General features: G+C 43.7%; 1 protein-coding gene across 1 annotated transcript in view; it reads right to left on the bottom strand.

Annotated features, from left to right (window-relative positions):
- LOC144699540 (dynein axonemal heavy chain 17-like) overlaps positions 1–26,082 on the bottom strand; it is a 785,608-nt gene that overhangs the window by 605,241 nt on the left and 154,285 nt on the right. Inside the window, 3 exon segments of the mRNA XM_078570587.1 lie at positions 637–819; positions 10,709–10,852; positions 16,646–16,786. Coding sequence (XP_078426713.1) covers positions 637–819; positions 10,709–10,852; positions 16,646–16,786 — 468 coding nt within the window.

Here is a 26,082-nt window from a genome sequence, read left to right as displayed (position 1 = left end):
AATCTGAGCACAAACAAAAATAGAAGTATTCACTAGAGTGCAGAAGATTCCTGTATTTTCACTGTTTTAAACAGTTTGCTTATTGAGGCTTATAAAACTAAAAAGCCAATCTTTATGCACTGTCCATCTCTGTAAAAAAAAATATTTTAGAAAGTAATTATGTAGCTTGAAAATTATTTTCAGAAATGCAATATTTTTAACATCACAATGGCTGGATTTTAATGGCCCCATCACAGCAGGGGCGGGGCAGGAAAATGTTGCAAGCCATTCAAAAGTCCATTGACTTCAGCAGGACTGGAAAATGAAATGGCCATAAAATTCCACCCAGTAGCTGCAATAAGTATAATATGATGTTGAAGAAAATTGATTGCGTAGCTCTGCTTCCGAATTATCTCGATTTTCTGGATGCAGTCAGTGCTGCGGGCTACTATCAGTATTGGGATCACTGATATCAGTGAAGAACACCATATGCGGGCCACACAGGTTTCGAGCAGCACTGTATGCCCCAGGGTATCTGTGAAATCTGCGTAGCTAGAAGTGGGCTGCAGAAATGAATTTGTCTCCCATAAGCTTTCAATAATCTAAGATAAATTATATGACAAATTATAAGTGATTGCTCCATTTTTTTGGTCTCACCTGATATTTCTTTCGAGAAACATGTTTTGCTAAACGTGGGACAAGACCAACTAGCTTATATATATCATTCATCAAAGTCTCTATGAGGTTATAGAATTCACTGCCTATCCCTATAGTTGGACGAAATTCAGTATCAGACTCAGTGAGCTCAAGGCGTACTTCAAACAGTGGTGAAGTGTGAACCTAGGGATCACAAACATTAGCAGAAAATAAATTAGTTCCAGCAATTAAACATCTTCGGTTGTTAAATATTTTGGGAGTAAAATTTCCATTGTTGCTCACAATGGTGAAAATTGTAAAATTGGTCTTAGAATGTATTATTATAATTTTGCTACAAAAACAATCAGTGAACATCTTTTCACATCAAACTGAATTTCTACTTTTAACAATTTGTGTTTAGCATTATAGAATGATAGCAGAAAAGAAGCCACTTGCACTATCACCCTTTTGCTGGCTTTTTGAAAGAGACAACTAATTACCCTACTCTTTTCTATAGGTCTAAAAAACATTTCCCTCAATTATTTAACTAACTCCTGTTCAAAAGCTATTACATAGAATAGAATTATACAGAATAAAAGAATAGAGGCCAATTGGACTAACCAATCCACTTAATACTCCTCCGATCCTTCCTCAGTTGATTCTATCAGCAGAACCTTCTATTTCCTTTTCATTTATGTGCTCACCTAGCTTCCCCTTAAATGCACCTATACTATCCTCTGTGGAAGTGAATTCCACATTTTCCCTACTCTCTGGATAAAGATGTTTCTTCTGAATTCCCTACTTGATTTTTTAGTAACTATCTTATATTGATGGCCTCTAGTATTGTTCTTTCACACAAATGGAAATGCTTTGTGTCTACTCTATCCAAACTTTTCATAATTGATGCCAACACAGTAAAGCAGAGGTTCAAAAAGAGTGTGACTGTTAGGGAGCTGGGTAGAAGGGTCTTAGGTGAGGTTGAGAATGAAGTTGCACAAATATTAGTCCATCCAATGATGTACTCACTACCAGTGAGGTCAAGGAGAGACAGTCAAAGTTGAGGAGGACTGCAACAATCTGCAAGAAGACATTAATAAACTTGAGGGAATGCTTATATAATTGGTTAATGTATTTCAACAGTGTGAGGTATTATATTTTGGTATGAAAAATAAAGAAATAAGAAAATAACTAGAAATATAAAAACAGATAGTAAGAGTTTTCTCTCGATATTTAAAAAGGAAAAGTTAACAAAGTGAGCGTTGATCCTATAGAAAGTGAGTCTGGGGAATTAATAATGGAAAATAAGGAGATGGCAGATGAATTGAACAGGTATTTTGCATTGGTCTTCACTATAGAGGATACGAGTAACATCCCAGAAAGAGCTATATATCAGGAATTGGAAGGGAGGGAGGAACTCAAGAAAATTGCAATCACCAGGGAAGTGGTACTCAGCAAATCGTTGTAGCTGCAGGTTGACAAGTCCCCAGGTCCTGATGGATTTCATCCTAGGTTCTTAAAAGAAGTGGCTAGTGAGATAGTTGATGCGTTGGTTTTAATTTTCCAAAATTCGGGGAAGGTTCCATTAGTTTGGAAAATAGCAAATATAACCTCTTTATTCAAAAAGGGATGGAGGCAGAAAGAAGGAAACTATAGGCCAGTTAGCTTAACACCTGCCATTCGGAAAATGTTAGAAGCTATTATTAAATACGTTATAACAGGACACCTAGATAAATTCAAGGTGATCAGGCAGAATCAATGTGGTTTTGTGAAAGGGAAATCATTTTAACCAATTTATTGGGGTTCTTTGAAGAAATAACATGTGCTATGGATAAAGGGGAACCAGTGGATGTACTGTACTTAGATTTTCAGAAGGCATTTGATAAGATGTTTATTGCAGAAAATAAAAGATTATGGTGTAGGGGGTGGCGTACTGGCGTGGATAGAAAATTGGCTAGCTAACAGGAAACAGAGAGTAGGCATAAATGGGTCATTTTCTGGTTGGCAGGAAGTGACGAGTGGTGTGCCACAGGTATCAGTGTTGGGGCCTCAACTCTTTATAATTTATATAAATTATTTGGGTGAAGGGACCGATGGTATGGTTGCTAAATTTGCTGATGTCACAAAGATAGGTTAGGAAAGTAAGTTGTGAAAAGGACATAAGGAGGCAACAAAAGGATATATATTGGTTAGGTGAGTGGGCAAAGATCTGGCAAGTGGTGTATAATGTGGGAAAATGTGAGGTTGTCTATTTTGGCAGGATGAATAATTATCTAAATGGTGAGAGATTGCAGAGCTCTGAGATGCAGAGCGATCTGGGTGTCCCATTGCACAAATGACAAATGATTGGTATGCAGGTGCAGCAACTAATTAGCAAAGCTAATAGAATGTTATCATTTATTGCAAGGGGAATTGACAAGAGTACGGAGGTTATGCTTTGGTTATACAGGGCATTGGTGAGGCCGCATCTAGAGTACTGTGTACAGTATTGGTCTCCTTATGTAAGGAAAGATGTAAATGCATTAGAGGCAGTTCAGAGAAGGTTGTCTTATCAGGAAAGGCTGCACAGGCTAGCCTTGTATCCGCTGGAGTTTAGAAGAGTAAGAAGCAACTTGATTGAAACATATAAAATCCTGAGGAAACTTGACAGGATGGGTGTGGAAAGGACATGGGAGAATCTAGAACTCGAGGTCACTGTCTAAAAATAAGGGTCGCCTATTTCAGACAGAGATTGAGGAAAAATTTTTTCTCTCAGAGGTTGTGGGACTTTGGGATTTTCTTCCTCAAAATATGTTGAGGTAGAGTCTTTGAATATGTTGAAGGCGGAGGTAGATAGATTCTTGATAAGTAAGGAAATTAAAGGTTATTGGGGGTAGACAGGAATATGAAGTTGAGGTTAAAATTAGATCAGCCACGATCTTATTGACTGGCAGGGAAGGCTCGAGGGACCGAGTGGTCTATTCCTGCTCTTAATTTATATGTTCATATGTAAGAAAAATAATAGTACTTAGAAACCTGGAGCTAAAAATTTGTTCATGTAGCACTGCTTCAAAGTGATGCCACATAGACCAACCCAATTCTCCATAGGCAGGCAGCTTTCCTCTGCGGTGTAGCTCTGTTCTGGATAAAGATGATCCAGAAATTCCTCCCCCTCCCTATCTTTACAGCCTCTAAATTAGACTGCACCTCAACGATTCTGAGCTGAAGTGACTCTAGGCAGAGACATTTCCTGCAAATGTAGGAATTCGAGGCAGCCCTACTGTTCTTAAACCCCTACATACTACAGTTCCAATACAAAGTCTGCACTGCAATCTCAAGTCTTTTTATTTGCGTGGTTATTCATAACCTGAATTATAATTAGGTAAACAGCATTTCTTAAATAGAAACAAATTACTTACTGTTTACTCACTTAATTTACTCTAAAGATAAACAAAACAACTTCTTGTCTACCACACTACTGAAGTACTGCCTCCCTGGTACCATTCTAGTAAAGCTCCTCTGCACCACTCTGAGCCCTCGACATCCTTCCTAAAGTCTAGTGTCCAGAATTGGACACAATAGCTCAAGTGGAGACTGACCAATGAATCACATAGGTTTAGTATAACCCCATTGCTTTTCTATTCAATGCCTCTGTTTACGACAGAAAGGATACAATTTGCTTTCTTAATAGCCTTCTCAACTTCTCTTGTCACCTTCAAATATTTCTGTTTGTACACTCTACCCATCTGTTTCCCCATCCTGCAATCCATTTAAAATTGTACCACTTAATTTATATTGCCTCTTCTCATTCTTCCTACCAAAGTGTCTTGCTTCACATTTCTCTGTCTTAAATTTCATCTGCTATGTGTATGCCCATTTCACCAATGTAATCCTGAAATCTGTTGGGATCATCAGCACTGTTTCTGGGTTTATGCAATATGTAAACGTTGAACTTATGCCCTGTAAGCCTTTGTCGCTGCAATAATATAAATCAAAAAGGGCAGTGGTCCTAATACAGATCCCAGAGGGACACCACTGTATACTTCCTTTGAGTCTCAAAAAGAACCATTCACCACTACTCTGTTTTCTATCCCTTAGACAATTTTGTATCAACATCGCTACTGCCGTTTTATCTAATGGGCTTCAATTTTACTAACAAGTCTATTATATGATGCTTCATCAAACCGCTTCTGAAAATTTTATTTGTAAAATCATCAATTGGTTACAGCACAGAATGAGGCCATTTGGCCCTTTCTGTCTGTGTTGACTCCCTGTAAGACCAACTTAGCTAGACCCACTCCCTTGCCCTCTCCCCATAGCCCTGCAATTTTCTTTCTTTTCAGGTAATTATACAATTCCCTTTTGAAAGCTAGGATTGAATCTGCCACCGCTACACCCACAGGAAATGTATTTCTGAGCTTTACCACTCATTGTGAGAAAAGGTTTTTTCCTCATGTTACCTCTAGTTATATTGCTAATCATCTTTTAATTAGTGTCCTCTGGTTCTCACTCCTCTGCCAATGGAACAGTTTCTCTTAATCTACTCTATCCCAGGAACTATTCTTGTAAATCTTTTCTGCACCCTCACCAATGCCTTCACATCCTTCTTAAAATGTAGTGAGCAAAATTGGATACACCAGTTGAGGCCGAACTAGTATTTTATAAAGGTTCATCATAACTTCCTTGCTTTTGTACTCTGCCTCAATTTATAAAGCTCAGCATCCCGTATTCCTTATTAATCACTTTTTCAACCTTCCCTACCCTGTTGCCCATTCCACCAGCTTGTTTATGACCTCCAGAAGTCCATCACTATTCTCCCCACAGTTCACAATGCTTCCAAGTAAAATTCATCATTTCTATTCAAATACCATCTGTCTGTTAATGAACGGTTTTCTCACAATGAGTGGTAAAGCTCAGAAATGCATTGCCTGAGGGTGTGGTGGTGACAGATTCAATCCAAGCTTTCAAAAGGGAATTGTATAGTTATCTGATGAGGAAATAAATTGCAGGGCTATGGGGAAAAGGCAAGGGAGTGGGTCTAAGTTGGTCTTACAGGGAGTCAACATAGACACAAAGGGCCAAGTGGCTTCGTTCTGTGCTGCAACCAACTGATGATTTTACAATTTAAATTTTCAGGAGTTGTTTGATGAAGCACCACATAATGGACTTGTTTGTAAAATTGAAGCCCATTAGATAAAACAGCAGTAGCAATGTTGATATAAAATTGTCTAAGGGATAGAAAACAGAGAGTAGTGGTGAACGGTTCTTTTTGAGACTCAAAGGAAATATACAGTGGTATACAGTGGGATCTGTATTAGGACCACTACCCTTTTTGATATATATTGTTGCACCGACAAGGGCTTACAGGGCATAAGTTCAAAGTTTACAAATGGCTTAAACCCAGAAACAGTGCCGATGATCCCAACAGATTTCAGGATTACGTTGGTAAAACGGGCAAACACAAAGCAGATGAAATTTAAAACAGAGAAATGTGAGGCAAGACATTTCGGTAGGAAGAAATGAGAAGAGGTTATTGGTCTCATAATAATGTTGGGGGATTGTCCGGGATCCCGAAACATGGACTTTTCCAGAATTTAAACAAACAGGATTTCACAATTACTTTTGCTGTATTCAGTGGGAAATTGTCATGGCTATTTTTAATGCTCAAGCCTTTTTGAGGAGTAAGGGCTTGTCTTTTAGTGTCTTGAAACAGTTGAGAAAAGATGATTTGAAGGCTGCAGCAGAGGAATTGGGGGTTGAATTAAAATGAGGAGCTAGGAAGACAGAAATTGTTGAGAAAATAGTTCCTTACTTGAACCTTAAGGAAGAAAAATACTTTCCTGTTAATGTTCTGGTAGAATAATCAAAAAAACGAATTAAAGAAAGAGATGATGAAATTGGATAAATAAGAAAGAGAATGAGAAATGAAAAAAACTTGAATTCGAGGAAAGGAGTAAAGAAAGGGATAGAGAATTGGAAAGAGAAAGACTAAAGGTCAGAATTTTACGGCTCCTGCTGGTGGCTTTGTAGTTGGGGGGTGGGAGTCCGTAAAATTCCTCAAGTAGTCTTTCCACTACCCTCCATCTTGCCCCTGACCTGTCTGTAATTTTACGGGGCACAGGTGAAGCCTAGGGCCGCCTACCTGCCCTCACCCCAAGTGAGACCCCTAAGTGGCCAATTAATGGCCACGTAAGGGACTCTTCCTGCAATTTTGAGTTTGGCACAGTCAGACTTCAAGTCACCCTGCTCGGGCCTAGGGCAGGGTGGGGGGGTGTGTGGTGGTGGAAGAGGGGTAAGCCTCTATAACTGGCTCCTTTTTGAAACTGGATAGCCCCTCGAAGGTTTGGGCCTGCTGGGTGCTCGCTCCCCATCTGCCATTAAAGCATGACCCCACCATCCCACTCTCCCCAACCCCTTTGGGCCTCCCTCCCCTTCCCCGCTGCGAGACCCCACACTTAGCTCCATCCTGGGGCTCTGGCAATTTTACTGGTGGAACTGCTAGTAGTTCAAACAATCACCACCACTCCCAGTGGCACTGCTGAGACTACAGAGTTGCCAGCCAATCAGATTGACTGCCACTCTCTGAGGCAGAATTGCCACCCAAGTGAGGGGTAGAAAACTCACCTCCAGCTAATTAACGCTCCTCGGAAAAATTCCGACTCAAATTACGTACATGTGCATTGGAGATAAAAGGTGAGGATGACCTAGAGCTAACTTCTTGCACTTTTAATGTGGCAAAGAGTATTTGCTTGGTACCTAAATTCAACAAGGAAGGAGCAAAAATGTACTTTGTGCCATTTGAGAAAGTTGTCACAAAACTGAAATGGACTAAAGAAAATTGGACTATGCTCCTATAGAGTGTTTTTTATAGTGAAAGCTTTGGAGGTGTACTCATCTCTTTCAGAAGAACAATCAGACAATTATGACAGAATAAAGATTGCTGTTCTCAATGCATATGAGTTGGTACCAGAGGCCTACAGACAGAAATTTAGACATTTGAAAAGAAAAGTGTTAGGCCTTTGTGGAATTTGCTAGAGAGAAGGAAATGGTGTTTTCAAGGTGATATAGATCGATAAAGATTGAACAAGACTTTGACGATCTTAGGGAAGTGATTCTAGTGGAAGAATTAATAGTGTCTCTTTGGGAATAAGGTCCCATCTGGAAGAACATAAAATTCATAAAATCAAAGGTGCTGTGGTAGTGGCAGCTGATTACGAATTAACTCACAGGCATATTAGTATCAGGATCCCATTTCGAAATTGGAGGGTTAATGGGTTTGACCGTGAAAAGAAATCTGGTTCCACTTGGGAAGAAGGTCAGGATGAAAAAACAAGTGGTCCTCACGTTAGTAAGAGAGCAAGTCCAGAAGATAAGTTTGATTCGAGGGGACCGACTGTTTATTTTTGTCATAAAAAAGGACATGTGAAGACTGAATGTTGTAAGTGGAAAAACAAAGCTGTACCATGTGGAGGGTTGCACAATATCCCTCCACAGAATACTTTTCTATTGGGTAAACCTAAGATATGTTGGTAGAGTCTCCTGTATTTACTGATAGAGTAAATCAGAGTGCAAGAAATTAGAGAGGTTTTATGTCTAAAAGTAGTGTCCCCATTTTTGCCTGGTGAGGCAAGTAAGTCAATGGTTATCCTTAGGGATATCACAGTGGTACAGTCACTGATGTTGGCAGGTGACTTGAATTTTGCACAAAAATTAAAGGACTAAAGGAATATTGGCATGGGGTATTGATGGAAATTGTTTACCCATTCTCTTGTATAGGATTAAGTAAAAGTGTGACCCAGTCACTGGTTCTGTTATTGTTGACGCCATTCCTAATTTTCCCATTGAAGGTGTGGATTTCTTGTTAGAAAATGACTTGGCTGGGTATTGCCATCTCCAGTGGTTTTTGGAAAGCTGAAACTGAACTGTTACAGGGAAAGCTGGATGATGTGAGAGAATTAATTAGTTTTTGTAACTTTGCTGCTAAAATTGATGTTCTGACTAAATGTGTGCCGAAAGAAGCAGAAATTTGGCCTACTAGTTTAAAAATGACATTGGAGCATCAGGCTACAGAGGAAAAATTAATGGCAGTTGAAGATGTTTTAAAATAACCTGAATTTAAAATTCAGACAAACGATAAGCAAGATGTGGCAAAGCAGATAAGAACAGTACTCAAAGCTAATGACAAAACAGGGAAAAGACATGCTTTAAAGGAAAATAGAAAACTGAGTCCAATGTTGACACTACAAAGATGTGGAGAAAGACACATGTTGTTGAACTTAAATCAAAACTTTGCAACTAGGAAGCTGTAGCTCTTGCGGAGCTGAATTAGACAAAGCTCAAGCTCAGTGGGATAAGGAAAAACAAGAGGAGATTAGGAAAATTCTTGGACTGAATAAAAAGGCTTATCAAGCTTTCTTAGCTGAGTATTGAAATAACCTCAATGAAGTTCTTAAAGCAGCTATAGAGGATGATTTTACTCAGTAGAAAAATGAACTGCTTGCACAAAAGCAGGGGGCGGGGCCCGCTCGCCGACGACAAAATGACGCGGGATGACATTTTTGTACCCCTCTGTCATGTCTTTGGAAATTAGTTCCTCTATATCTTTCCCACTAGTTGGTGACCTAGGAAATACACCCGTTAGTGCAGTGGTACCTCTATTGTTTCTTAGTTTTAACCAAATAGATTCTGTCCTTAACCCTTCTGGGGCATCCTCTCTCTCCAGCTTGATAATAATATCCTTAATCAATAAGCCAACTCTCCTCCTTTCTTTTCTTCCCTATCTTTCCAGAACACCTTGGATCCTTAAATGAAACAGAGCAGATTAACCATTTTGAGTACCGAAGTCTATTGGAATTTGCATGTTTGTTAACTGATAAAAGTAATTTTTCTTACTAAATATCCGGGAATATTTAATATCCAGGCCTGCATTCTTTTTTGTTCCAGGTCTCCATTTCCTCCATGACTTGATATTCCATGTGACTACCTGTGCCTGCAGCTCACCAACTTTATTTATCATACTCTATGGGAAAAATTTTCCCCCCGTTGGGGGGGAAGTGCAGGAGTGGGCGCGGGCGGGCATGCCTCCGATCGGCGCCCGCGATCTGGAACGCGCCACCATTTTACCTGGGCGGGCCAATTAAGGCCCGCCCAGTGTGTCGTCCGCTTGGAAGCACTATGCGCTCCCTGTGGGGGCGGGGGATGTGGATTCCCCTCAACCGGGAGGCTAAGTCCTACCTCAGGGAGATGGGCTCAGGTTTAAAATATGTAATACAAATAATAAAAAAATTTCCCTGACATGTCCCCTCATGAGACACTGTCACATGAGTTGGGACATGTCCATAGCTTTTAATGAAACCTTTAATAAAAATTTAAATACCCTCATTAAACCTCATCCTGCCCGTGGTTGAGGTTTCATGCTTTTTCCAAAGCCCACCAGGGCTCCCGGCCTGCCTGCCAACCTTAAGGTTGGACACCCCCCGCCCAGCTCGCCAACCAGAAGATCCTGCTAAATGAGTACACATACATGCACAGTAAATCCAGTTTAGGCCTTAATGTATTCCTTCTTACTCTGACCCCACCAAATACTTTACTATTTCTTACTAAGTGCTATCTGTATCTCCCAATTCTTTGTGTGTTTTGTTTTTCCTCTCTAATATGACTTCATAGTTCCCATCCCCCTTCCAAGTTAGTTCAAACCCAATAGCATTAGCTAACGACCCCCAACAGCAACCTGTCCTACTGTACAGGTTCCCTCTCCCCACAATCCAGCAATAGCACTGAAGAATTATGCTCCAGAACTAGCTGTGCCCTTAGCCAAGCTGTTCCAATAGTACTACAATACTGGCATCTACTTGGCAATAAGGAAAACTGCCCAGGTTTTTTGCTGAGCCCCCGCCTACCTGAAAATTTAAATGGGGCGCGGTGACGTCGGGAGTTCCGCCTGATGTCACCGCGCATCATTTAATGTGTTGGTGAGCGGGCCCCACCCCCCGCTGGGAAAATCCTGGCCATGGTTTCTCAGCATTTTACCAGCTCATCTGTTTCCCAACCTGTTGCTCTGGGGTGAGTAAAATAACAACCATGGGTTTCACTTTCACTTCTGATGAGTTTAACTAACCCGACTTTCCATGTTGCTGAGGAGAAATTTTAGAGACGTATGAACTACTGCATGGAAGCCATCTACAACCATCTTATCAACGTAATTCACATATTTCTCCCAGCTTGACGTTTTCTCTTCTGCCCGAAAAAGTGTTCTGTTTTCCTGCAATCAGAAAAATAATACAAAATCTAAGTTATTTATATATTTTAAACAGTCATAATTTTCCTGGAGGCCCAATGTCAGAGTGCTAAACAAGAACAGCATAACTCATGCACTGCTCTTAACCAGGCTTGGAACACCTAAATTTAGTGACCTGAATCATCATCATGGATCAGTCATACCCCAGCACAGACCTGCTCTCTGATAAGGCCTTGTACAAAGAAATGGAGCAAGAAAATCAGCCACTGCTACCTTGACCCAAGGAAGAGGCTGGAGCCAGTCTGTCTTCAACATAGGTTTATTTACAAAACCCAGTGCAACATAAGTGCAAACTACTTCTCCCTTCCACACAACTTCCTACACCATCACCACCCCTGCTCCAACAGCTATAAACTAGAGCCAGGATTTTACAGCCCCTCCCGTCTGATGGGATATGGCCGAACTGAATGGAGATTTAAATGGCTGGTCGCATCTGCTGCGGGTAGACATGCCGCAGCGGGGCTGTAAAATCCTAGCCTAGTTCTATGTATGTGCTCTAATCTTTCTCCAATTAGTATCAGTTGCTCTTAATCACAACTAGAGCATGCACTCAATTGTCACAGCAGTTGCAACATCAACAGAAGGTTCCAACTCATTTACCTAGATAGGCGCACGCCGGAGGTGGATACGCGCCTGCCGAACTGTCAACAGCCTATTAAGGCCATTAAAAAGCCAATTAAAGTAGTTACGAATGTTGCCCGTCCAACATTAAGGTTGGCGGGCAGGCAAAGAGCCCAAATGGCCTTCGCGTTTTTCAGGAAACCTCATCCACGGGTGGAATGAGATTTCCTGAAGGTTTTATTAAATAAATAAATAATTTTTGCATAATTCATAAACATGTCCCAACTCATGTGACACTGTCATATGAAGGGACATGTCTAAATAATTTTGAACTTTATTATTTCTGAACTTTTATTATGTAATCTCCCTGAGGCAGCTCCATGCCTCAGGGAGATTTCTGTGCTCTTTCGCGCACATGTGCGAAAGAGCCCAGGACCTGACTCTCCCTCCTCCTCCTGCCCACACAGGTGCCTTAATTGGTACCGCCCATGTAAAATGGGGGCGCACAGCCCATCGCGGGTGGCAATCAGCTCCACGCATGCCTGCGCCCGCTCCCGACCAGCCTGCCCGACATACAGAAAATTCTCCCCCATGTCTAACTACTGGGCAACGATACAACTGACCCCAAATTCCCACTGTCCAACCCTCCGACTCCGCCCACAAGTCTCCGATGCACCTCTAACCCTCCGACTCCCCGCCCGACCCTCCAACACCCCTACAAACTCCGAATCCGCCCAGGATCCTTCGATGCCCCCAGCCCTCTGACTCGCTCCCAACCCTCCAACTCCCCCATGACTCCCTAATTCATCCCTGACCCTCCAACTCCCCCTCAACCCGCCTGCCCCACCATCCCCCATGAACTCTGACTATGCCCCTGACCCTCCGACTCCCTCAACCCTCTGAATTCCCCATCCCTCCAACTGCACCCCAACCCTGACCTCTCCATGACCTTCCAGCTCCACCCCAAACCTATGACTCCAATTTGACCCTCTAACCTCCCCTCAACCATCCAACTGCCGCCTGACCTTCTGACTCCTCCCCAACCCTCCGACATCCCCCAGCCTCTGACAATCCTCTGACTCCAGCCCCCACCCACTGACTCCCCCCGATCCTCTGACTCCCCACAACAGTCCTGACCCACCAATCCCCATGGACTCCGACTCTGCCCCTGACCCTGCAACTCCATTGACCTTTCGACTCCCCCCGACTCTTCGAATCCACACCAACCGCATCCCCCCCAACCCCCTGCTGACCTCCCCACAACCCTCCAACTTTACCCCTACCCTCAGGCTCCACCCTGGCCCTCTAACCTCAGTCCAAACCTCCGATACCCCTAAGACACTATGACTATCCCTCTGACACCCTCCTGACCCTCCAACAACCCACAGACCCTCAGACTTCAGCCCCCACTGACGGACTCCCCCCAACCATCCAACTTCCGACCCCCAACCCTCTGATTCTTCAAATCCACCCTGACCATCCGACTCTCCCAGGGCCCTCCTGGCCCACTAAGTCTTCACGACTTCTGACCCTGCCCCTGAACTGAACCTCCGGCTCCACCCTGACCCTCTGACCTCTGCCTGGTGCTCCAACTCCAGCCCGATCCTCCAACCTCCCCACCCACCCCTCTAATAACAATCCTCCCCCAACCTCCTTCGGTGGGGCAGATGTCTGAGAATCTGCGGGTTGTTGGAAAGTCAGGAGGGTATCGGAGGGTTGAACTGAGGTTAGAGAGTCGGGATGGAGCCAGAGGGTTGGGGTGGAGTCGGAGGATTGTGGAAAGTCTCCGACTCCAGCCCCAGCCCACCGAGTCCCCCCAACCCTCCGACTCCCCCAACCATCTGATTCCCTCAATCCTCCGACTTCCTCTCAACCCTCCAATACCCTCCTCGACCATCCGACTCCACCATCAACTCATACAACTCCTCTCTGACCCAACTCATCCCTTTGACTTCACTCCTACCCTCTGACTCCTTCATGACCCTCCGACTCTCCCCAAACCTCCTAACCTGCCAATCCCCCATGAACTCCAACTCCGCCTAGGACCCTTCAATGAACCCAGCCTTACAACTTCTCTCTGGGGCCCTCTGATGGCTCCTGGCCATCCGACTCCACCCCCCACCCCCCAACCCTCTGTCTACCCCCCTTGGCCCTCCATCAACCCTCCGTTCTTCTGACAAACACCCAATTCTCCCTGATCCTCCAACTTCTCCCTCAACCCTCCAATTCCCGCCTGACCATCTTAATCACCCACCGGCCCTACAACTAATCCCCGACCTAACCCAACCCGACCCTCCGAAACCTCCACCCTCCAACTCTCCAACCATGACCCCCGACTGTCCCACATCAACCAGGCTCACCCATGACCTTCCGTTGGCCCCAGCCCTCTTACTCTCCCCAACCCTCCGACTCCCCTCACACAGCGACTTCCAATTATCTGACTCCCCGCCGACCCTCTAACACCCTCTGACCCTTCAATTCTCCTCAGATCTTCTGACTCTCCCTTGACCAACCCCCACCCTCCGACTCGCACCCCCCAACCCTCCAACTCTCTCCCTGACGCTCCGATTCCCCCCAGATCTTCTGACTCTGACTCGATCAACCCCAACCCTCCAACTCACCCCGCCCCTCAGATTCCCTCTCAACTCACCCTAATCCTCAGACTCCCTCTCGACCCTCTGACTCCCCCCAACCTTGTGAATTCCCCCCACCCCAGACCCTTTGACAGCCCTGACCTACCCTAACCCTCTGACAGCGCCCCCCCCCACCCCGACCTTCTAACCTCCCACAACCCTCCAACAACCCCCTGACCCTCCGATTCTGGCCCCCACCAACCAACTTTCTCCAACCTACCTTGACACTCCAACTGCACCCAGGACCCTCCGATGCCTCCAGCCCTCCAATTCCACCCGCCACCCTCCAATTGTCCCATTACCCTCCAACTGCCCTGCACCCTCCAACTCACCCTGACCATCTGACTCCCCCGACCCTGAGACTTCTCCCCAGACCCTCCAATGCCATCTGACTATTCAACATCCCCCCGCCCCCGATTCTCTGACTCCCTTCCTGGTTCTCCGGCTCTCCCCAAACCCTCTGACACCCCACTGACCCACCAACTCCCTCCCAACCCTCTGACTTCCTCCCTGACTTCTCCATGACTCTCCAACTCCCCCTGAACCTCTGACCTCCTCCTGAACCTCCGACTTCTCGCTGACACCCACTCGATCTTCTGCTCCATCCCAAGCCCAACTCACCCTGATCCTCAGACTCACTTCAAGCCTCTGACTACCATCCCCACTCCACCGGCATCTGATTCTCCCAAGCTTCCGACTCCCCCCCTAACTATTTGATTCATCCCGACTCTCTGACTCCCCCCGACCCTCCAATCCCCCACAAACTCCAACTCCCCCAACCCTCTGACTACCCCGCCACAGCACCCACTGATTCTCCAACTCCCACTGACCCTCTGACATCCCCCTGACTCTCCGACTCACCCCAACTCTCTAACTCCCCACCAATTGTCGAACACCTCCAGACCCTCCAACTCTTCCACAGGTCCTCTGACTACCTCTGGACCTTCCAACCCCCTCTGAACTTCCGACTCCCTCCGATCCGACCTCACCACCCTACCAACTACCTCCCTACCAACCCTGTCATCCTACCCACCCTACCCCCTGCCACCTTGCGCACCCTGCCACCCACCATCCTGCCATCCAATCCACCCTGCCACCCTACCCACCCACCACTTTACCACTTACCTCACTCACAAACACAGTGAAAAGCTATTCAAATGTCACAATAAATGAAGACTTACTAAACTACGGCAACCGGTGCTGCAAAAAGGGGGTGTGTCTTGGCTTCCCCCGATGATCCTGCACTACAAAGGAGGACTCGCAGAACAAGTACTCTCCACATTTCTGAAGAGGCGCAGTTCAGAAGTCCGGACCAGAAATGCAGAGCTCCTGTGCTGTGTAAAAATATAGCAACGGAGTGACAATCCGATGGTGACTTACACTCCTTGGAAGATTCAGCCCATTCTTTATACTGATATCAAATTAATAGTTCTGCAAGTTTCCTGGTTCAGATTTGTCTCTGTAGTGGTAATATTTTTCAGCTATTTTTAAATATAGCATGAAAGTTATGTGAATGGGTCAATGTTGATTCACTTGACCTTTGAAGGAGGTGCACAAGAAATTTCCAATTTTACAACAAGTTACCATATAGATTACATATTATACACTACAAAGTTATAATTATCTCCTTACAAACTATCACAGAGTTTTCTGTGAAAATAAGTGAGTTTAATGCACATGCTGTTGTTAATACATAAATCATCCAAAAAGTAGGGTTGCGGTAGAGATACACCATGACTTGTGAATTGCCCCAGTTGCTGGACAATTTGCACTCTCCGCTGAGCACTGGTGCTTACACAAGGGAACTGATGAACTGCCTGAAGAACCGTGCTGGGGGTCTTGCCAGAGCTGGAGCTCCATGTCCATCCCCTCTGCCCTGTGGAATGGCATGAGGCTGAGGAGAAGGTAGCTGCTGCTGCTGGTGTAGCTGCCGGTGTTGTTGCTGCTCCTCTTGTTCCTCGTGATGGCTGCAAAATAGAGCTACATAAGCTGTTCCCATGCCATAGAGAAGGCTGACAGTAAAGAAATGTAGCTCAAGGTGAATGAAGTGCAAGACAGGTGAACTGATTTCCAAGAAGTTGGCAATTAATTGTCTAGCAGTGAGAGCACAGAAGAAGTGCTGGGCTGCCTCTCACCTGTGCATGGCTGGGGCTCTTCAGTTTCACTGTACAAAGCCTTCTCAGCCTGTCAGTTTTACTGAAGGAGCATACTCGGTTGTGCACTTTCCTGGTTGACCCTGGAAATAGGGTATGTTGGCTGTTAAAGCAAGAATGGTTGGTTAAAATATCAGTTAATTACCTATTTGCATATGACATTTATACTTGCCCAGCAGTTTGAAGCAGGTTCCCTGCTCACCTGCAAGGCCACCAGAGTGAAATCTGGAAATAGGCAGGATGATCACGGGATTCTGACCCGACAAGTCAATTCCCTGCATGCATCCAAACTCACTTGTACTTGGCTGTAATGATTCTGCCCATTGTGTTCAATCTCACAGGAGAAATGATAGTATTCCTAATTTAGAAAAGAACAGTTTGAACTGAACAGTGTACACTTCTCTTTTTACCTCCAATAATGCATGAAGCTTGACTCCATCTTCATTAACAGCTGCATATCTTTTGTTTAACAAGTTTGGTCGTCCATCAAGGTCCAAGAATGAATCTTTTTTATTGCCACCTCTTTCAAACAAAGGGCTTGCTGACCATTCCTACCAGAAAATCAGTAAAATAAAATCTGAATCGAACCAATGTAATAAAAGCAACCGTTTAAAGCATTCCAAATATTAATACAGTCACCAACACTTAAATGGCAAATATTTAAATTGAGCTATTCTCCATGATAAGACAGTGATAAGATAACCAATCTTAGTACAGGATTGATAAAGTTACAACGGTTATAGGGACTTGCCTCTTCCCTTTTGATAGTGAGGATGGGGATGCCACTAATAGTGAAAAACATCAACAGCTGTCAGTCAACACTGATGTAACTGATGACTGATCAATAATGTTACTCCCATGCCACTTCTGCTAGTGGTTAAATAAGTAACCAATGGCTAGATGGGCTGGCTGGCATCTATTAAGTGCCTTATTAGTTTTAGCAATGAACATAAATGTTTTTAACTGATGAGCTAGTGATCAAAAGCCCAATGGATGTTTGGGAGGTCCATCCTAGAAAAAATTGTAATTTATGAACAGCATTATTGCTGTGCTAGTATTCTGGTCTATCTTACAAAGAGCTCACCTTTGGGTCAACAGATTATAACACTACTGAGATCTGTTGGTATTGTGCAAAGGAAGAGGGAATCCAGAGCATCAATACAGTGCTCCCAATTAGATAGATAATAACTCTTTTGTGGAGAGCTATCAGGATCAAAGGTGTCAATCTTTGCTGTAGCAAAATTGAAAAACTTCATTCTCCAGGGGAAAAAAATTAGTGAGGGATGATCCCCTCATTGACACACTATATAAAGAGAAGAATCAAGCAAATATGATGAATGAGCACATATACTGTGATTCTAACTGTGTGAAAGAGCTGAGGACTGCTTGCATGGACTGGAACTTAATGTAATTATAAAAATGGAAAAAAACTTGCAATTCATATAGTGCCCCTCATGACCTCAGGAAGCACTTTAGAGCGAATGAAGTACTTTCGAATTGTAGTCACCGGTGTAATGCAGGAAACACAGCAATAAATTGGCATACACCAAGGTACAACAAAGAGCTATGTCATAATTAACAATCTGTTTTAGTAAATGTTAGCTAATTGCTTTTGCAAGCTTCCATCTTAGAACAAATCTTTCATTTTAGAATAAAACTTACATTTTAAAATAAGGTTTTCCTTATAAACATCATAATTTAATTAAGCAGCTACAGATTAAACCCTTGTCTATTCAAGGGCACCCTGGAGCATTTTAAATAAGGGGATACCCATTCAACCTATTTATTTTGTTTAAAAGATGGTTTTAGGGAGGCTTGATGGATCAGGTACTAAAGACTACAATTGATGGGAAGACTTTCAAGGGAACAATCATAATTGGAATTAGGGGTATCCTTAATGTAAAACACAAAGCCTATTTCATTAGATCAAACTCTGAGCAAGACTGGACCACTCACATGTTAATACAAGTCCATTCAAGATCAATCACCTCAAAATCTCAAAAACGTTATCTTTTAACTGACTGTGTTCTACGTTCTTTACTTTTTGTATTGTGGCTTCTTTCCTCACTATAACGAACGTGGTTATCACACAGTTAATGCAGCGAGAGAGGGAATGGGTGCTTGCCAGGCAATCAGGAAGTACCAGGCAGGTAGTGTAGGAGTCCCCAGAGCACATCCCACTCTCCAACCAGTATTTAGTTCTGAATTCAGGTGAGAGTGATGGTTCATCTGGAGGCAGGTTGACTCAGGGGGAAAAAATAGGAGACATGTTGGCATGCAACTTACAAGTGGGGGAGGTGGATAGTGTAAAGTCTGTGCTGGCAGCAAACAACCCAGGACACAGGACAACTGTCTCAAATACAGGATGGTCCTGTAGAATCTGGGACGGTCACCCTGTCTAGATAGTACTGCCAAAACCAAGTCCATATGGCACCATGGCTGGCACAGGGATATGGGGGAGGTTGGGGGGTTGAGGGGGGGGGCAGGGGGGGTGGGTGCGGTGTGCATGAAGAAGGTTGGAAAAGCAATAGGAATAGGGGGTTCGATAGTTGAGGGAACAGGCAAGTTTTTCTGTGACAACAGATGGGAAATTGATATGGTGGGATAGTATGTTGCCTCCCTGATGCCAGTGTCAAGGATGTCACTGAGCAGCTGCAGAGAACTCTGAGGGAGAGGATGAACAGCCAGCGGTCGTGGTTCATATCAGTACCAACTATCTTGGTGGAAGAGGGCAAGTGTCATTTTTCTATAATGATATAAAGGCACCAATCACTCATAAGAGATTGGGTAAGCACATTGTGGATTCATTTATTGAGACTAGGTGCATGAGAACATAGATACAAAGGTATAAAGGGTGAAGAATTCAGCAGCAGAGTTGTGTGCTGATCAAAGGCAAAAGTGAAACTGGATCACATAACATACTTCCCTTCTGGTGATGGCATGCAGCTATCCCTTAAAGGCACATTACAACATTCCCCTTTCTTTTTAAAGATACTTCCTCCCCACCCCTTCCAAATAAGCATAACTATTTACAATACATGTTCATGTTTAGTTACCATTACATAAGTGTATAGGACTGGTGCATCTATGAGTCTCTAAAGTGTAGGGGTAATCTGCTGGTAATCCTAGATCTTGTAGTGGTAACCTGGTCTGGAGGTTTCTTTAATGACTCACAGTGATCTTTAGGGTTGTCATTCTCAGCTGTTGTCCCTTGTTGCATCTTAGATCTTGTCCTAGATGCAATAGGATTGTACTGTGGTTGTGGAGCTGGAATGGACCTGATTTGTCTTTGGTTATGTCTCACCATTGCGCCTTTGTGTGTAATGACTTCATAGGACCTTGGTTCCAAACAAATCCTTGTCACCTCAGTCAGTTGCCACATACCTTCTGTGGAATCCTGGATGCGAACTTGTTGTCCCAACTGTAAACTTCACAATTCTGTACCTGTATTTTTATCATACTTGTTGGTCATCTTCTCTTGCAGTTTTAAAAGATGCTCTCTAGTTTCCAAGAGAATAGAATGGGTAAAAGTAGGTAGATTGGTACACACTGGTCTGCCAAACATGAGCCCTGCCAGTGAAGGAATAGTTGCACTTAAAGGTGTCACTCTCAGGTGCAAAATTGCAATGTGTAGCTCTTGCTTGGTCTGTCTACATTTGAGAATTAGGAATTTCACCGTGTGAATCATTCATTCAGCTAGGCCTTTAGATCTAGGGTAATGAGGAGAAGAAGTAGTGTGATCGATATTCCACTTCTCACATATATCCTGAAATGACTTACCAATAAACTGCGATCATTGTCCGAAATTATCTCTCCAGGCACACCAAATAAACTGAAAATAGGAAGTAGAGTTTGTGTGACAATTGTGCTTGATGTATTGTGCAATTGTTGAACAATGGGGTACTTGGTAAAGTAGTCAACAATGATGGTGAAGTCAATGCCATGGACATGAAAGAGGTCGGATGCGATTTTGGACCAAGGATGGGCAGGAATTTCACGTGGAATCAATGGTTCTTTGTGCTCACTTGCATATGCTCTTAACCTGCAGCCTCACACTTCTTGACAACGACTTCAATGTTATTGTTCATACCCAGCCAATAGGTTGTCTCTCTTGTGAGTCTTCTCGTCAGATACATGCCCATGTGTGAGTGATGAAGTTATTGAAGGGAATATCAGGTCGCAAAGATTCCAGTATGCTGACATGCCTGTCTTTAAAAATAACTCCCTGGGAGATGCTTAGCTCGTCCCGGTAAGGCCAAAATGGTCTCACGTGTTCATGTACATGCTAAATTGAATCAGGCCATCCTTCAATGATGGTTTTCCATAGTTTCTGTAGTGTGGAATCTTTTGCTGTTTCTTCTTGTAGCTTCTGGTGTTTGCACTGCACAAAATGTACCAGATCAGTTGACAGACTTGCATTATCCCGCATGCAATACATTGCAGTTCTCTTGAAACAACCCATTTCGTTGAAACATTCTAGATATTTCGATAAAAGCAAAATATATACTGTGGATAATATCACCACTGTCAACACCCCTTTGTCCTCTTGTCTATGACATCTTTGGCAGTCTCTTCTTGGCCTCCACCTATCACTGGCCCCCTTTCAAGCTCTCCTGTCCCACCCCCCTTCGACCAGCTTATATTTAATCTCATTTCTATATGTCTTAGTTCTGATGAAGGATCATACGGACTCGAAACGTCAACTGTATCCTTCTCCACAGACGCTGTCAGACCTGCTGAGTTTTTCCAGGTATTTTTGTTTTTGTTCTAGATATTTCGACGTTGGGTCATGAACTGAGGTGATAGGGGTAGTTTCTGAAGTTGATCTGCTGTATAGGGTCTGAATGACTCCATGGATTGTCACTAGTACGAGGTCATGACATGCTGGTATGCCTACAATCGCTGGGCCTTTTGTCTCCACAATGTAGAACATCTGTGACACCCAGGATGATTGATTGTACTTGCACTCCAGTACTATGGACCCTGCACATGGAACTGTTATATGCTGAAAGTTACACAGTAGTAGGTTTCGCCATGGCCTTACATGTCTGTGGATAAATCATTCGCAGGGATAGTATGTTGGCACTTACGCCTGTGTCAAACTTAGCCATGAACGAGTACTTACCAACTTCCTTAGGGCAGACAATTCAAATCTTGGCAAACACTTCGGACATTGTGAAAGTGTCTGTTTTCCACCAGATTGATGGTGTGAAACGTGTTTATCACTTGTCAACTTGTCATGCACATCATTATCATGCTTTGGTTGTCCAGCATCTAATGTATATGTTTCTGACGAGATACTGATGGTCATTCTTCATGCATGAAGGTGCCCATTATGTACAGTCTGTTTGGATCAATGCATGGCTCTTTGTAGCTGTGTCAGTCTTTGCTCTAGTGCACAGCCACTGCCCATGGCCCTTTCTGCCATATGCCTTGCAGAATTGCTGGAAAGTTTGTTATTTCCTTGGTGCATGCAGAAGGCCACACCTTCCACATATCTTGCTAGGTATGGGTGTTCTAGTGAGAGCATCAACAAGTGCTTAGGACCTGTAAGCTTCATCGATCTGCAAGGATTGCTTCATACTTACATGCATCCTTGAGTAGCCCTTCGATGCTATATGTTTTGGCCTTGTCTAGCAGATCTTTCTGCAACACTTCTATAGGAGTGGATTCAACAATTCTGTCCACTAGTTCTGTGTTTGAAAAATCATAGTGCTTACCCTTTTCTCTGCAAAAGCTGACAAAGTGGTCTATGGATTCTATAGGCTGTTGTTGAAATAACATGGACTCTTGTCAATAAATACGGAAAAAGTGTATAGGTCTTTCAATGTAGTCCATATCTTTTGGGGATCCTTTAGCTCTTCTGCTGTTAATCCTGACATGTTCAACCTGTGTAGATCTTCATTCCCAATTGAGGTGAGTTTTGATGGCTTGCTTGTCTGGTTCGGACACACCTGAATCAAGAAACCATAGTTCTGTACGCTGTTCAAACATTTTGAATTTGGACAGTAGGTCAGCTGCATCCCAATTCAAACTAGGGAATTTTGGCAATATCCCTTTGATCTTCCTTCCTGTTTTATTCAATTCATTGTTCAGCAAATCCAGAAGCCACCCGATTTAATTGCTACCTTCCCTTGACCAATTTTTATAACAGCTTTGTTTGTTTCTCTTTGTTTGGCTCTCCTTCACTCGTTATCAATCTGGCCAATACCCTGGTCACTCGTTTTTCCCGACTGAGCTAACCTGGTGCTGATCCTCTCAATGCGCTGTCCCACACACGGAACTGACTGTCTATATGCTGCAATCTCATCACAAGGGATCAGTTTGCTTACCAGCTCTTTACTTGAGCATTATCTTTGCACTGTGTTTTCAAAGCTTTTCTGTACAGTCAGCACCCTGTGGTTTCAACACCCTCTGACACTGCAAACCCGTTGCGATCTGACCAAAATGTCGAGGGTCCTCTCATGCCATGTCGCACGATTTAAGGCTGTTCACCATGCCGTACTGTACTTAATCTTGTTGCCATACTGTTTGACCACCACTGAGCATCATGTCGTATTTTGGTAATGATATAAAGGCAATAATCACTCATAAGGGACAGGATAAACATGTTGTGGGTTCATTATTGAGACTAGGCACAAGAGAACATACATACAAAGATATAGGGCAGAATTTTCTGCCTGCCGGGCGGGCGGGCCTAACCCAATCTCCGGCGGGCAGGGAGCCACCTTCCTGAAAATTTAAATGGGGCAGGATGACGTCGGGGGTTTCCCCTGACGTCATCCCACGTCATTTTATGCATCGGCGAGTGGGCCCCGACCCCTGCTCACCAATGGCAAAATTCAGCCCATAAAGCTTGAAGACATCAGTAGCAGAGCTGTGTGCTGCTCACAGGCTAGACCACATGGCACACTTCCCTTGTAGTGATGGTATGCTGCTAACTCTTAAAGGCACATTACAATACGATGTGGTTCTGCAGTTGGGGTTTAGGGAACTGGAAAGGAAACCAGCAAGCAGCACCTCAAAGCTAGTAACCTCTGGATTACTCCCAGTACCATGTGCAGTTGAGTACAGAAACAGGAGGAAACAGCAGATGATTACGTGGCTGGAAAAATGGTACAGGAGGGAGGACTTTGGGACTAGTTCTGGGGGAGATGGTAGCTGTTAAGGTCGGATGGGTTGCACGTGAACAGAGCCAATTCCCTTATGGGGTGATTAATGCTATAGGGGAAGGTTTAAATGAACTTGCCAGTGGTGTATTTAAAAAGGTTGCGAGGGCTAGGCCAGAAAATTATAGGCCAGACAGTCTGACTTCAGTGGTGGGAAAATTATTGGAAACAATTCTGAGACAGGATAAACTGTCACTTAGAAAGGCACGGATTGATCAGGGATAGCGAGCATGGTTTGTAGGGAAAGATCGTGTCTTATTAATTAATAGAATTTTTTGAGGAAATAACAAGGAGGATTGATGAGGGTAGAGCTTGGATGTTGTCTGCATGGATTTCAGTAAGGCATTTGACAAGGTCCCACTTGGCTGACTGGTCAGGAAAGTGAGATCTCATGGGATACAGGGGAAGGTGGCAGGTTGGATCCAAAATTGGCTCAGTGAGAGGAAAGAAAGGGTAATGGTCGATGGATGTTTTTGTGAATGGAAAATGGTTTCCAGAGGTGTTCCACAGGGCTCAGTGTTGGGGCCCTTTCTGGTTGTTGTATATATTAATGATTTAGACTTAAATGTGGGTGGCATGATTGGGAAATTTGTAGATGACACAAAAGTTGGCTGTGTAGTTAATAGTGAAGAGGATAGCTGTTGACTCCAGAATGATATCAATGGTTTGGTTGAGAGGGGGAAAAGTGGCAAATGGAATTCAATCCAAAAAAGTGTGCAGTAATGCATTTGGGGAAGGCAAAGCAAGGGAATACTCAATAAATGGGAAGTTATTGAGAGGGGTTGAGGAAGTGAGGGACCTTGGAGTGCATGTCCACAAGTTCTTGAAGGTGGCAGGACAGGTGGACAAGGTGGTCAAGAAAACAAATGGAATGCTTTCTTTTATTGGGTGAGGTATTGAATACAAAAGCAGGGATGTAATGATGGAACTATATAAAACGCTGGTTAGGCCATAGCTGGAATTTTGTGTACAGTTCTGCTCAGCTCATTACACAAAGGACAAAATTGCTCTGGAGATAGTGCAGAGGAGATCTACAAGAATGTTGCTAGGGCATGAAAATTGAAGCTATGAGGAGAGATTGGATAGGCTAGAATAAAAGCAAAAAAATGAGGATGCTGGAAATCCAAAACAAAAACAAAAATACCTGGAAAAACTCAGCAGGTCTGGCAGCATCTGCGGAGAGGAGCACAGTTGACGTTTCGAGTCCAAATGACCCTTCAACAGAACTAAGTAAAAATAGAAAAGAGGTGAAATACAAGTTGGTTTGGTGGGGGTGGGGGGTGGGGCAAGAAGAGCTGGATAGGCTAGGGTTGTCTTCCTTAGAACAGATGAGGCTAAGGGGTGACCTAATTGAGGTGTACAAAATTATGAATGGCCTAGATAGGATAGACAGGAAAGACTTGTTTCCCCTAGCTGAGGGGTCAATTACCAGGGGGCATAGACTTAAGGTGATTGGTAAAAGGAGGAAAAACTTTTTCACCCAGAGGGTGGTGGGCATCTGGAATTCACTGCATAAGTTGATGGTTGAGGCTGAAATGCTCAACTCAATTATAAGGTACCTGGATCTGCATCTGAAGTGTTGTAACCCGCAAGGCCATGGACCAGGTGCTGGAAAATGGGATTAAAATGAGTGGCTGGGATCTTTTTTCTTTTTTGGCCAGCACTGACATGATGGGCTGAAAGGCCTCTTTCTGCACCGTAACTTTTCTATGGTTCTATGGTGTAGGAATCAGGAGGTAACAGTTCAGACGAACACCAAGGTGGCAGAGAATCGGGAGAGACAGGTAACACTAGAGAATAAAATAGTCAGGTAGTGGGAGTGGTGTAAGAGGGAATGTAATAAAGTCTAAACTAGAGTTACTGTATATGTATGTGAATGCACAAAATGTGGTTAATAAGGTTGCTTAGTTGCAGTTGCAGATAGCTACACCAAAATATGATGTTGTAGCGATAATGGAGGCCTGTCTCAAAGAAGGGCAGGACTGGGCACTCAATATTCCTGGATACAAGGTGTTCAGGAAGGATTGGAAGGAGGAGGGGTGATTAATGAGAACATTATAGTGCTTGAGTAGATGTCCCAGACTGGTCAAGGACAGTATCTATTGACTACAGTTAATAAACAATAAAGGTACCATGACATTGCTCAGTGTATTTTATAGACCACTAACTAATGGGAAATATGTACAGGAACAAATTTGCAAGAAAATTAAACAGAAGTGCAAGAATTATAGAATAGTTATAATGGGAGACTTGAATTATTCGAATATAGACTGAGATAGTAATAGTGTAAAAGGCAGAGAGGGGCAAGAATTCCAAGTGTGTGTTCAGGAGAATTTTCTACATTTATATGTTTCCAATCCAACAAGAATGGTAGCATTTCCAGGCCTGGTTCTTAGGAATGTGGTGGGCCAAGTGGATCGAGTGTCAGTAGGAGAACATTTAGGGAATAGTGATCATTGCATAGGTTAGGCTATAGAAAATAACAAGGAGCAATCCAGAGTACGAATAATAAAATGGAAGAGGACAATCTTCCATTGTGTGAGAAGGAATCTGGTCCAGAGAAATGGAAGCAAAGACCGGCAGGCAGAACTGTAACTGTACAATGGGCTGCCTTTAAAGAGGAGATAATTCAGGAACATCAAGGTACATTCTCACACGATGGAAAGATAGGGCAAATA

Source organism: Cetorhinus maximus, chromosome 24 (genome assembly GCF_964194155.1).
Source record: "Cetorhinus maximus chromosome 24, sCetMax3.hap1.1, whole genome shotgun sequence".
NCBI lineage: Eukaryota > Metazoa > Chordata > Chondrichthyes > Lamniformes > Cetorhinidae > Cetorhinus > Cetorhinus maximus.
Note: the sequence above shows the minus strand (reverse complement) of the source record. Positions and strands in the feature narration are given on the sequence as shown.